At 38.3% G+C, this 13,914-nt stretch overlaps 1 protein-coding gene across 3 annotated transcripts in view; it reads right to left on the bottom strand.

Annotated features, from left to right (window-relative positions):
* Nucleotides 1-2,221: 2,221 nt before the first annotated feature.
* Nucleotides 2,222-13,914, bottom strand: part of ZFPM2 (zinc finger protein, FOG family member 2) — a 306,084-nt gene continuing 294,391 nt past the window's right edge. For all 3 annotated transcript variants that reach the window (XM_069005338.1, XM_069005337.1, XM_069005339.1), the window contains 3 exons: nucleotides 13,207-13,413; nucleotides 8,687-8,911; nucleotides 2,222-5,700 (listed from right to left, as the gene is read on the bottom strand). In XM_069005338.1, coding sequence (XP_068861439.1) covers nucleotides 3,209-5,700; nucleotides 8,687-8,911; nucleotides 13,207-13,413 — 2,924 coding nt within the window. In that variant the 3' untranslated portion in view covers nucleotides 2,222-3,208. The remainder of the gene's footprint in view (nucleotides 5,701-8,686; nucleotides 8,912-13,206; nucleotides 13,414-13,914) is intronic.

The following is a 13,914-nucleotide window of genomic DNA, read 5'->3' as shown; positions in this document are numbered from 1 at the left end:
TTAATAAACCTACAAAAATCTTAAAGAAGGACTTGGGAAGAGAAGCTTTTAGCAATAGGCACTTTATCACCTTGGACAAACACGTCGATATAATCTGAAGAGAACACAAATAACCCCTTGGTTAAAAAACATTTAAGTAGTTTGTTCCTGCAAACAACACTTATGACTTAAATGTAGATGTGCTTCAAGTCCCCAGCTCGGAATAGGCCAGTATTGTGCAAACTGGTTTAAGAGACACGAGAGAGATTCCTGACTGGTCAAAGTGTTTATGCTCTTATTTCACATGAGCAAATTAAAAAATGAGTGCAATAAAGAAAGTGAAACAATTGAAAACAGTCTATAAAGTTATGGGAACACAGGATTCCTGAACCAAGCTATGTGAGCAGCTTTTTTTAAAATGCTTTCTATTTTTAACATACGTATAAAAAAAATCAAATTATAGTATCTGCTACCGACCTAGCTTGTGTACAGTTTTACTTTCAGAGAGCGTGATGGTATAACTTAGGTGTTTAGCATGTGTCAGAGTTGCCAGCTGTTCCTGGGAAGTGAGTAAAACATATAAAATGTGCTTACAATTGAGTAACTCTGTACCCACAAATGAACAGGTTGTGCTTGTTTTGAACTTGTAAAAATGGAAGCAGTCAACCAAATAGATGATTTATAAAGAGAAAATGCTACCAGAATTATTTTGCTGTGTGAAAGAAAATTGGACTAGCCAGTGGGAAGAATATAAGACAGCATGGCAGGCTTTAATTTACCTCTGGAATATATCAGGAACCCTCAGCATTTCTGGATCAGAAATTGTGATAAGGCTTTCCCCTTTCAGCATCACTTTTCAACTAGGTATTCACGTTAACCCTGGTATTTTCCTTTATTTTCTCACTGTCTAAACACACCCCTAGAGCTCAGCAATTGTAAATTACAAAACCTATGGCCTCCTGACCAGCTTCACCTAAAAAGTTTTCATCTACGCATGTGGATCTTTCAGAATTAGGTTATTTCAATCCAAATGTATTCACCTGGTTCTTTAACCCATTATTGAATGATGGATAATCTTCAAAATAATGCTTGCCACCAAAAAGGCCAAACTGTACCATCTATTGCAAATAGTGTGAAGTCTTAGATATCCTGGTGTGTTTTCTAATAAATGTTTAATTGATAACCATGAACATTTTGTCTGTTTCATTCTCCCTGTGACTGTAATGGTTTTTTCCTTCACAAGTGTTATTATCCAAACTTTTTGCTATAGGACCAACTTTGGGCCTACTGAAATGAATGTATGCATCTGATATCTTTGTTTCAAGTGAGAATTAGTAAAATTTTAATCACTCTTGACCTGTATTTAAAGCGCAGCTAATCAGCAGAGTTAACTACAGTTTTGAAGTGTTTATTATTTTTTCTACTGGATTACATGTAGCTACCCTTACAAATAAAAAAAAAGGAACAGTTGAGTTGCAAACTACACAGAAATGGGGTTGCTGAAAGCCAGAGGCATTTTATGCTCTTATGTTAGACTCCAACTGGCTGCTCAGCTGAAATACCATCCTTTGACGTAGCTAGTTATGAGTTGTTTCTTTGGCTGATATAGGAACTAAAATACAACTGTTTATGCAACTATTCAGATCATGGTTTTGTTTTCAAATTTTTAGGATGAAAGTGTATGAATAGATCATTTTTATAATATCAATTTTTTAATGAAAACTGTGTACAGGAGACTAAACAATTGCAAGCAAATGGTATTAATTGTGCATTAGTTCAGATTTTAATATAACATAAATTATTGACTAATATTTCTATACTGAATTAGTGGAGCAAACTGTTGTTCTCTTAAATGAATGCTCTTGTTCTCCATGTAAGAACACTGAACACATGAAAAATCACACCAGAGGTATTAGGAAGGAGATTGTTCCACTATTTTGACATAGGGAGATACTGCAGGAAAGTATGTGTGCCTTGGCACCAGTAAAGAAAACAGCGTTCCTGGTTTCAGACCCTCACATTTTTAGTCTTAGACCCACTTGCACTAGTGACCTGTCAGTAGGGACTCCCTGGAAGTGGAGGTATCCTTTGTACTCATTGTCTCTTTGAACACTCTGCTTCCACCAAAGAGAAGGCAATGTTAGCTTGTTCCTAAGAACTTCTTTACAGTTCGTGAGCTCTAAATCCACCTTGAAAAACAAAATAAAATTTAAAAAAAATTAAAGAAATTACTGCCAAACTTCTCCAATGATCTGGAATTTTATTCCATCCATATACATGCATAGTAACAACATTTGTTGAGAAATTATTTCTATCAGAAGTAGAACATTATCTTTGTGATCACCAGTTGCAGTATTGCTACTCTTATATTTAAATATATCTTATATATGAATTAGATTCATAATTGCAGCATTGAGTTTAGGGTTTTGTTTTAGACTGTGCCTTTCAAAAGATAAAACTGATTGATATGACCTCATTTCTTACAATACTGCTTCCAGTAATTTTGTTCATTCTTTATAAAGTATTGCATTTAACAGCAAAGGTTTAAAAATTGAGACAGAGATGCATCAGCAAAAGAAAATACAAGTACTATACAAGAAAGAAAATGCCATCTTCATTTAACGTACGTTTCAGATTAAGAAAGTGGACAGAAACATACTGCTACATACAAATGCAAAGCCTAATGACTAAGGTACTGTATCTGCTAAAATATAAAGTGCAAACTGAGCCCAATTGTTCAAAAAAATTGAAATTTTAAGGCGAACTTTACAGCATAGTTGAAACTTCTTTGCAAGTTATATTTTAGCATATACATATATTTGCAACAGCATATAAGAAAAAAAATCAGGATACACAAGTGCTTTTGAAGCTATTTCTAAAATGCTTTTCTGTATTGTTTGCGACTATTTTCTTTAAAATCTACTATACAGTGCAAACCATATGTGCTACACAATAACTATACAATAACATTACAAATGACTTTAATATAAAGTTTTTAAATAAAAAATAACATAACTACAGCTATGAATACTGCTGGTAAAATAAATTAATATTTTTGAAAATGGCACCAATAATACACTTTACTAATGGACTGTAATGAAATTACACCTTTAAGTCTTCAACTCAGCAATAGTGAAATCTCCTGATTGTCCAGATGTAATTCAAACAGCTTTCTTTAAACTGTATGGAACAATATGCTAAACACAGGTACCAAAGGTGACCAATTGTTTCATTTGACATGTTCTGCTGCATGTGAAGAGCAATAAAACTTCTTATGAGTTATAAAGTTTGAAAGATTGTTGAACTGGATGTCACACAGTCGGCAATACTTTCCACTGGTTGGAGCCTGGGTAGAGCCGTTCACACCTTTAGCTATACTAGACAATTGTTCCTCTGCTGTAGGAATTGCTGGAGAGACATTTTCATTTGTAGTTAAGGGATTCTCAGAGATCCAAGAAGGAGACTTGTGCCCATCTTCATGTGGAGGATTCTGGGAAATGTTCTCTTGCTGTGGGTTAGCAGCAGGTCTTTCCTCCTGTTTTAGTCCCCCATTAACTATTACCATGCCTCGGTTTTTCGGCAGTAGTGGAAGAGATTCTTTCTTCTGCACAGCACATCCATTCGAAGGTGCCTGGCCTTTCGGAGATTCACTTTCTGTAGTTGTGCTTTGATCTAAATCAGTATTATGAATGACGAGAGAACCAGAAATGTAATCACTTGGCTTTATTCCATAATATGGAGAAAGCTGATCTGCTCCTTTAGCTTTCTTTATTGCTCCAGGGTAAAGGCATTGTGGAAGAAACAAATGTTTGTTTTCTTCTTTTGTAGCAATAAGCTGGGCTGCTTCACTAAAGACTTTCAGTCCTTGAAGAGTTGCTAAGTGTGTGGAAAATAAGTTTCCATTAGGAGAGGACTGTTTTGAGTTTCCATTTTTCTCACATTTGATTATGCTTCTCTCATAACTGACATCTGGGCTGTTTCTTTCACTTTCTGGGTTTTGAAACACCTTATTGTCGAGTTGTCCCAGGTCATTACGCTGATGAGCAGTGACAGGACAAAAATTCTGCTTGTGAGCCAGGTAGTTCTCTACCTTGTTAAAACTGATCTTGCAAACAGTGCACTCATGGTAGTCCAGCAGCCTTTTGGGAGAAGTGGATGTCCTCTCCGACGGGGGTAAGCATTTTTTACTGAGATCTATTGGCACATCCATCTCCAAGCAAGACACGGTGGAGTGGGCAGTGTCACACTTTGAAACTGGAACGCACTTGTTAATAGACAGTGATGTTTCCAGATGCTTTGAGACTATTCCTGGAAAGATATCACATCGTGGATGGTAACATTCTCCAAGGCCCTCTGTTGACTCTTGAGTAGATGTACAAGGATTTCCAAGATTAGCAACTTCTAGAAATCGCTGTTGAACTAGTGGTGGCCTCTGCTCTTGCTCTGGTAAGCACATCTCATACATCTTCCTTCGCTTCCGAGTACGCATTGTTCTCTGCATGGCAGGCACTTTGTTGGAAGCAGACCTCTTCAGCGGGGGATCGTGGCGAGTGGCACAGTAATACTGCTTGTGGACCATGTAGGTCTCATGTCTGCTGAAAGTAATATTACAAGCTTCACATGTGGTCTTGTTAGGGTCACTCTCCCCCTCTACTAAGGGAGCATTGGGATTCTTCACATCAGAAGGTTTTCCATTTATCTTCTCATCACCATTGCTTGCAGTTGACAACTTCTTAGGTTGTGCAGTAAAGTCTTTTTCATGACTTTTATTGTTTGGCCCAATCAAATCTAAAACATTGGAAGAGTTTAAGCAAGATGTCTGCAGAAGTTGATTTTCTGGATCTGATGTGTGAGGAGCTGCATTCAGGATGTTTATAGAGCTTTGACCATTACTGGGACTTACAGCTTCAGGCATTTTTTCTGGAACACTGGAAAAATCTGGTGACTTTGCCATCTGCTGCCATCGGCTGCTGCAGTAATGCTTTTTATGTACTAAATAGTTGTCCAAATTATTGAATGTTATGTTGCATTCAAAACATGTAGCCCCTTTAGGCATCAAAGGACTGTAAATTACAGGCGGATAATTGCTACTTCCATGCCTCAGCCTTCGATGGACCAGTTCCGACATTTTGGCTAATATCTCTGAAGCCTGAGGAACCACAGTGATGTCTTGGGGAAAAGCAAACTGGGAAAGAAAAGGTCCCATTGGGAAAGAAGGACCAATATTAGGCTGAACTGGCGATGAAGCAAGTCTTGGACTGGATGGTTCAGATTTTATTTTGGTATATGAAAAACTCTGCTTATTTGCTGCAGGCTGGGTTTCTGGCCTCTGGTTTGGAAGGAAAAGTGGAGCCTTTTTTTCACATTTATCAAGCTCTGTATCAGAACTTGCATCTTTAGTCTGCATGGTCTTTTGGCTCTGGGGAACATCATTTCTGCTCAACAGGTCCGTTGCTGGCTGTAAACCTTCTTCATTTCCACTTGGAGAGTGTTCAATGTCACTTTCTCTCTGAATTTTGTTGCCAGAGACATGTAACTCTTGGTGCTGCAGTAGCTCCCTCTGAGTTTGGAAGCCAAAATGGCAGTGATTGCATCTAAAGGCAGCTTGAGTAAGATGCGAGAACAGGTGCTGATGAAAGTTAATCACTGAGTCTGCAGTGTAAGTACAAACTGTGCATTTCAGACTAGCACCAGGTGGGAGAAATTCTTCCATTTTCACTCCTAGAGAAAAGAAAAGCAAAATACAAAATAAACTGACCATTTTGCCCCACATGAAGTATACTGGGAAATCAGTTGCACAGAAGGTACAAATACAGTGAGAATAACTAATTTTCTTCTAATGAGATGGTATTAGTCACCCTGAAAATACTTGAATTAGTTTTTCATCAAACTCCCAGGTTATTCCCAGACTAGTATTTGTAGGCATTCATCAGAGCTGAAGGGAGAGAAAGAACAAGGGAAAGGATAAAAATAGACTGGACTTATTCTAAATGAAAAGGTCTCAGAAATTACAGTTACAACTACAGGGAGACATAATGTTCCCCATGCACAATTGCTGGAAATTTTGAATGCACAGAGACCACACCAAGGTCAAGATGTAGCTTGAGGTAGAGTCCTCAGTGTGCCTCAAAGCCACAGACAAAGCACAAGTAGCATTTTGAGCATTATTGATACTCAGCTCTTTGCTTGCATAGGCTGTCTGTAGTGTGGGAAGAGGTTAAGATCTATCCTCATCAGAAAGGACTGATGAGCTGTGTTCCTTGTGAAGGGAGGAGGAGCAGTAAGACACTGACATTTTATCTTTCACATATAATGGTCGTTGGCAACTACAGCTATAATACAACACCTTTTCCTCATGAAATCACTACCACTTTATCAAGAACAGTGCATTCAAAGACATCTCACAATCACTGACTAAACAAAAAACTCCATGTTTCATGGCATTTTGAAATTGAAAATGCTTTAAAAAGAGATAAGACCAAATTTCTCTTCTGCAACACCACGTTTCTCTACTGCAATAACACGGATTCTAGTTACATTTTAGACCATAAAAACTGAAAAAATATTGATAGGGATGATATTCAGAATTTAAAATGAGTATTTGTTCTGCCTACACATATACACACATATACCACACCTCAGTCAGGTGAAGTAGACGTGTGGTAGTTGGACAATATGAAACTGTAAGAATGTTGTAGCTCACTCTATGGGTAGGCAAGCTGTTGTACCTGGAGGTCCACCCTTCTTCCCTAGCACCAGTGACCCCCCAAGTTGCGAGGGACATTTGAAATTTGACCTGCTCTTGGCCTCAGAGGCCAGAAAGGCACTAAGGAGGTACACAGCACATGCTTCCCCATCATGTGGTACAGTGACAGCAGCTCTATGGTGGGACTTTGCATTTCAGTCAGGGCTCTGTGTTCCAATGGTGTGGATCTGCTATAGAGCCTCCAGCGAGAACAGTAACAGAAGGTGAAACAAACACAGGGCTTCCAAAGATTACAAGGCATTTGGAAAAGGAATATTTCATGCCTACTGCAGAACGTGTTATAACTTCTGATAATCTGTACAGAAAAGTAAAGACTGACAGGATCTGAAAGAGAGCAAGAATGATTGAATAGACTGGTTTATGACTAAAAAGAAAGGGAAAGGCCTGAGGTTTATCCTCTGCTCTAAGAAATAACTAAAGATTCTTACTGGAAATTCACCACAATCTCAGATCTATGTCTTTCAAGGAACACAGATGCTTATCTCTAGATTACAGGCAGACATGGTCACTTGCAGCTCATGGCTCAAAATCCTCAACAGCTAAGCCAATGGTATGTCACTAAATGCAAATAGTTGAAGCAAATTTTCTGCACAATGGCTAATATTTCAGAGTTTTCCTCTGCTTGGGGAGAAGTTTGTCTGTAATCTTCCCAGAGTATCTGGTTATAATTACTAGGCTGTAAGACACACTGGGCTGCATTCACCTGATCTTATTGAAGCTGTTGTAGCCTATGGTTCTGCTGGTTTACTGAACAGTGAAATATTTTCTAGGCAACAAACAGAAAATGGCAATAGCCTGATATTCAAAGTTAAGATCTTGAAGAAAAAAAGATCTGACCTCTAAATGAATGGTTAAGGGTTTTCTGTGTTGTCTACATAAAGAAGTTTTTACTCAGCAGTCTTCCACTCCTTTTCCAAGAGGTGCCAAACTCCGCCAAGGCAGTATGTTGCCTTTTAGATTTGCAATTGCTGCCCAAGTATCAGAGGAACATTTTTTACTTCACCAAATCCGCAGAGTAGACTACACATGCCCCAGGAGTTTTTACACTGAAGCCAAATAAGGCTTTCTTCTCCACCCATTAATGTCCTTTAGACTCCATTCATTTAATGGGAGGATCAGGAGCACGTGTAGAGCCCTTGTCCCTTTCCAGAAACAGCTGTGTACACCAGACAGCAAACACACCACATACTGACACTGCAATCTTTCTTCTTGTGGGTTTTCTCTGCTACTGAAAACTCCAATGCAAAATGTCCTATGAATTTTTAACTTGTATTTCCATCCCTAATTCAATTCAAAATTGGTCATCTACACCATGCTCATGTGGTGCTTAGCAACATGGTTTAGGATGAACTTGATGATCTCAAAGGTCTTTTCCAACCTAGACAAACATAAAGTTCTTTGTTTTTGTGATTCTAAAATACTATCCTCATTTTATATTTATAAGAAGGAAAAAGAATATTTCTATCAAACAAGAAATTTTTTATGATACAAGTGTCCTCATAAAAGCACAGAGTTCTGCACCATGATCCTTAAAGTCTTCTGCCTAAGAAGCCTCCTCTAGGGCACTAAGACATTACTTCAGAAGGACATGTTCTCTGGTTGTGTGTATGTTCGGTAGCTGGAATCCTGAAGTAATTGATTGTGTCTGGATTCCTGATCATACCTTCACCAGTGGAAAAATGCTGCCTGTATGTGTGTATACACACATTAAGAGAGAGACAACATTCAAATGAGGATTAGTAGGTAAGAAAGATGACACTGGTTACCTGGGAGAGGTGCTTGGTGTAGAACACAGGTCAGAAACTGTTGACGTTTTTGGTATTATCTATATGCAATGCTTGCATATATTTGGAGAGACATTGATCCACTGAATGTCTATAGTGAATAACTCTTTAAATAGCTAAATCTAGAAGATGATACACAAAAATACATGGTACTTACCGCTGTGAGAATTGAGGTGCATTTCCAGAGCTCTTGCGTTTGAAAAGCTTTTGGTGCACTGTGGAAAGGGGCAGACACTGGATATCTGCTGAGCACTGTCCTCACTCTCCTCTGACAGCTGTGGCCCCTCTCTTTGCCTCCCACTGCAGTAGTACATGAGATGGGCCTGCAGGTTCCGCTCACTTCGGTACCAAATGCCACAGGATTTACAAGGGAATATGTCCTCTACAAGCAAGTATAAGCAGGTGCAGGTTAGCCACAGTTCACTTGGTGCCAACCAATTAACACAGCTAGATTAATTCCTCTCCCTTCCCCATTAAAAAGTATTTATTTAATAAAATATTGAAAGCAGAGATATGGGTTTATTAAAATGTCACTTGCAGATGACAGTTGTTTCTTTCAAGAGGATATTTAAAAAAAAATGCATGAAGAAAACAGCTAGAAGTTTTTGGCAGATAATTATTTTAAAAAATTAAATTAAATTAAATGTTTGTTGGGAACATACAATACTAATTCAGGAGCTATGCTATATTTCCAATACATCACTACTCATTAGGTGATATCTTTCAATTTTTTTTGAAAGACTTTCCAGCTCTGGGCCTTGGAATTTTTGAGTGGTAACTGCAGATCATTCTGAAGAATGTGTATTTTCAGTATGCTTATGCAGTTATTACTGTAAAATCCTGTTGTTCTGATATGCAGGAGTCCAGACTAGAGTACTTTTCCTTAAGATCCTACCGTATTGAATGTGATATTATAGTAGTAAGCAGCATGTTTATTTCCTTGGTTCCTGTTTTTATTAATTATAGAAACTGAAATTTCTTATGTATTTTTTGTCCTCTTGTTTTCAGTAAATTGTTGTTTTTCCCCTTTTCACTATGCATAGAGGCTATTTACTGAGAATAAGACAATTTTTCATTGTCTCCTATCCTAAAGTGTCAGCAGCTCCTCTGAGGAGAGACCATGCAGAGGTTGCACAGAGTGTTTTCAGCAGCACAAGTCTGATCCTGCATTAGAGGCTACATACTTTACTGATGTGAAGAGTAATAATGCAGATGGTATATTTACACGAAGTGGACAGATATTTGCGTGTTAATGTCCTGTCAAAGGACACCTACACAGTACCTTTTGTGTATACATTTCAGAAAGACAAAAGATCCATTTGACCTTTCTGAAAACTGAACCTTCCACCATATCAGTAAGAACAAGAAGAAATCCCTGCTCTCTTGGGGCACATCTACACTAGTAAATTAAACTGTGACAGGATCTGCACTTGAGCGCTGGAACTTGTTTGTACTGTTAAATCATGAGAATAGTCCCTTCTATACCTTTGGCTTAAGTCAATGAACACCATTCCCATTCATGCATAAATTTCAGGAGCTGTCATAGGCCTAGGACCATTCTCTGCACCTGGCCCGGACACCTCTTGACTGTTTTTGAGACTAAGAAAGGATAAAATTATAAGTAACCCCAGACTGTGACAGCTGATCTCAAGATCAGGTAATTCCAGTCAACGTCAAAACACATCTAGATCAACATCAAAACTCCCCCTGACTTCAGAATGCAAAAAGCTGCTAGAGACTGTAATTAACTCAGTCTTGAAGAATGGCTGGGTGCTCTGAAAACATGGCGTGTGTAGCTGATGATGCAATTCATTATCATTCATGACAATTTATGTTTAATTTCAAATATTGATGTGTATAGGACAAGTGCTCTGTTTCAATTCCTTTGGGTGAACAAAGTGGAAGACTCCAACCCATTGACATGGATGAGTCTTTTATTTGCTAAATATTTACAAAGGCAGCCAAAATTTACATTGCTTAGTTTGCTTCTCTGATTGCAATGCTAATGCTTGTCTATTTTTCTGCTCATGAATTTGCAAAAAAATATTTATACCACTACCAATTTCTGTTTTTCCCTTTGCCACTGAATAATTGTGCATGGATTTAAGACACAAACATTTAATGGAGCAGTTAGTATTCCAACATATACCACTATTAAAACATTACTGGTACAGCTTGCATCATTTGAAATGTCGACCTCACTTTAAAGCTGACATTTCAACATTTGGTTTTGGCCTTAATGGTTTAAAAAAGTTGAACTGTTGAGATTTCCACAGAAAAGTCCAAAAGTACTAATTGGAAATTCTGATATGGGCAACGTCCTATTTGAATTCATTTGACTGCATTCCATCACAGAATTGAACTTTCTGATTATCTTAATGAATTTGACTTCCAGCCATCTTTATTTCCTATGGGTTAGATGGCGTGGACAGTTTGTAGCTGCAGTTACGCACGGTGAATATGTGACTCCCATTCCATGCCAAGCAGAGGAAACACATTTGAGGAGTTTTGCATGGTGAGAGGATGGAATTTCAGGGAGAATGATATACAGGGATGGGATCTGAAACTATTACTACTCTAAAGCGATGCAAACCAGATAAAGGCTACTTGAATGTTTTAATTACTTAAAACCAAAATATTTCAATTTATTTCAATGGATACTTTCCAAATATTTCAATGGATCAATTCAGAAAATGAAACATTCAAGCTCAAGCTGAATGAGCCAAGAGTGATATTCTAATTTTGTTTTTTCAACTAGCAAATATTAGGAAACATAAAAAAAACCCCCAAACAACCTACAAAACCAACTTTTTTTTTTTCTAGAAATGGATTTTTTTTTCAGAGATCTAGAAAAAGAATGCTTAAGAGATGGCTCATTACAAATCTAGAGGTTCATTCGGCTTGTTGATAGACTTCTAGTTCAAGACTTTAATGAAGAAACTGAATTTTACCAACTCAACAAAGAAATGTGAAAATAGCCCCATATGATCAGAGGCAGAGTTGAAACCGACGTGGAAAGTTCTGAGCAGTGAGACTTGCTGTTTTAGCATCTTCCTGGAGTCAAGAACACAGAGGTTACTCTGAGTTGCTGCTAAACCTGTATGGCAAGAGCTGATGCACCATAAAGTTAAGGACTCCTCTTAGCAATGTTCAGTGTGGCTTTCCAGGGCTCTGCAAAAGTTAGTGCTGACAGCAAAGATGTTTTCAGAAATGTGATGTTGTAGAAACCTGACTACTTTGCCAAAGCCCAGAGTTGGTCTTGTAAATTTGCACAAGAATATGATCTCAGCTGAAACAAGCTGTGCCGTTTAGGCAAGGTAACTCACTGTAGCAGCTCCCGTTCATCTGCTGGCTACAGACACAGGTTTCCCCTAACAATGGTAACTTCGTGGTGTTTTAGGTGCTTCTGACACATTCTTTTGGAAAGTTCCTGTGCAATCCTAATTGCTGGTTCTGTGAGCAGGTATGTCAGCTCACAGCTGCCCCACTGGTGGGTAGAAATGAATGTGCTTAGCTTAAGGGCATGAGGCTGCTCCAACTCACTCTTGGAAGAGAGAACTTGGATGATTTGGACATCTGAAGGTATAACTTTTAAAATAGGCTAACAATAAATATGTAGCTATCAAAACTGTTTACCCAGAAAATAAGCAATTAAAAAGAAAAAATAAACTGAAAGGAAAACGTGGAATGAAATGTGTTACCAGGGATATTTTATCTAGTCCTGTGTGAAGAGCTTGAAGATGTTGTGACTGTTCAAAACTCAGTGTTATTAGGCGTGAGTCTGAGTGGCAGATCATGTGCTTGCATGTGCATTTGCACCCAAAATACTGTGTTCATTGTAAGTAATTATAATACTTAAAAACCGCAGGAAGCACAGGGAAGTGCTCCAGCATGGGGTCTAAATGGACAGACTCGCAAAGTGCTGAGAGTGTGCAGTAAGTCTAAGTGATGACTGGTGAGGATCATGGTAATGGCCAATATATTTGAAAAGTACTTAGAAAGGAGGATGAAGAACTAGGGCTGTATAAAGATAAAAAGCAGTAAAAAGAAAAAGTTAAAGATATAAAATTTAATTTGTGCTGAATTGTCCCAGTTCAGGAACATTAATGTCCCTCCTCTCTGAGGGCAGCACTTGAATGCATGCTGCATTTTGTCCATGAGAGAGCCTATAGGTGACCAGAGGATGCAAAAACAATCTTAGTTAACCACATTGAGTGGAGATACTACAATAAATCAGGGCTGCTATAAGGCATGATTTCTGCTGCATTTTGAAATAGTCACTGAAAGGATGTGTTTCTTTTCTCTTTCTGAGTATCATGAATTATTACCAGAAACTGCAGCAGCAAGCAACAAGCTTACTTGAGCAGCAGAGGCTGGACTTTGAGAGCTGGCTGACCTATCTCGTCTACTTTTTTAATAATTTCTAATCCTATTGCCTCTGGGAACAGATCACAGAACCTCCACACGAGGGCAGGTCAGGTACTCTGGGTAAGGCTCTTGCTAGCCTCCTATTCCTGCTCTTTTTATCTCTGAGATGATGGGGGAACAAAAGCAGGCTTTGAGCTGTGGTGTAGTTTCTGTGGTCATGAATTCACCATTGCTGCATTAGCTTTTCATATGTGCCTTAAAGTACTGCTGTTTTAAAAAAACCTCCAGAGAATAGTATTCCCCACTTACTGTTCACAATAGCTGTAGGCAAAATAGATGCCATTGCAGCTTGCTGTGGGAGCAGCTGTATGGAGTCCAGCAGGCGAGCAGGATACATGCCTTCTGTGAGAGTCATCTGACTGGCAGCCTGCAGCCGGGAGTCAAAATCCACAACAAAGGCAACCAGCTCTTCACCCTCTGAGATGGCCTTGGTCGTGGTACACCAAAGCTGCCCTCCTGCAGGAAACATAAAGGCAGAAAGATTTAATTGACAACATCAGATTCCAGAACTTAAAACATCAGTGCTGTCTTTTTATTTTTTGAATTTCGATGGCTTATTCAAGGTAAAGAGGCACACAGTTTTTACTTTTACTGTCCTCCTTCTACCAATATAAGAATTTCCAAGTATAAGAAAAACAATTTGGGGATAGTTTTCCTAACTATTTGCGGTATGAATATTCATTTTAATTTTTCATTTTCTCTCCTAAAAAGCCAGCATGATGAAAATCAAGATATAGGTGAAAATAATTTATGCAGCACTTTTCTCATTATTATTTTCACCAAAGTTCCTGTAAATTTTTTCTTAACTCCAAGTTTGTTTCACTTTGAATAGCAAATCACAGCTCAATAAAACCAAACAGCTGCAAGAAAGAAATCAGATTTCCTCTTAAGGGCGTTCTTCCCCTCCCTTATGTTTGTCACCCTCTTTCTCTAAAAAATCTTCCCTTATGTAATATT

Source organism: Aphelocoma coerulescens, chromosome 2, assembly GCF_041296385.1.
Source record: "Aphelocoma coerulescens isolate FSJ_1873_10779 chromosome 2, UR_Acoe_1.0, whole genome shotgun sequence".
NCBI lineage: Eukaryota > Metazoa > Chordata > Aves > Passeriformes > Corvidae > Aphelocoma > Aphelocoma coerulescens.
The sequence above is the reverse complement of the archived record's forward strand: the minus strand, read 5'-3'. Positions and strand labels throughout refer to the sequence as shown.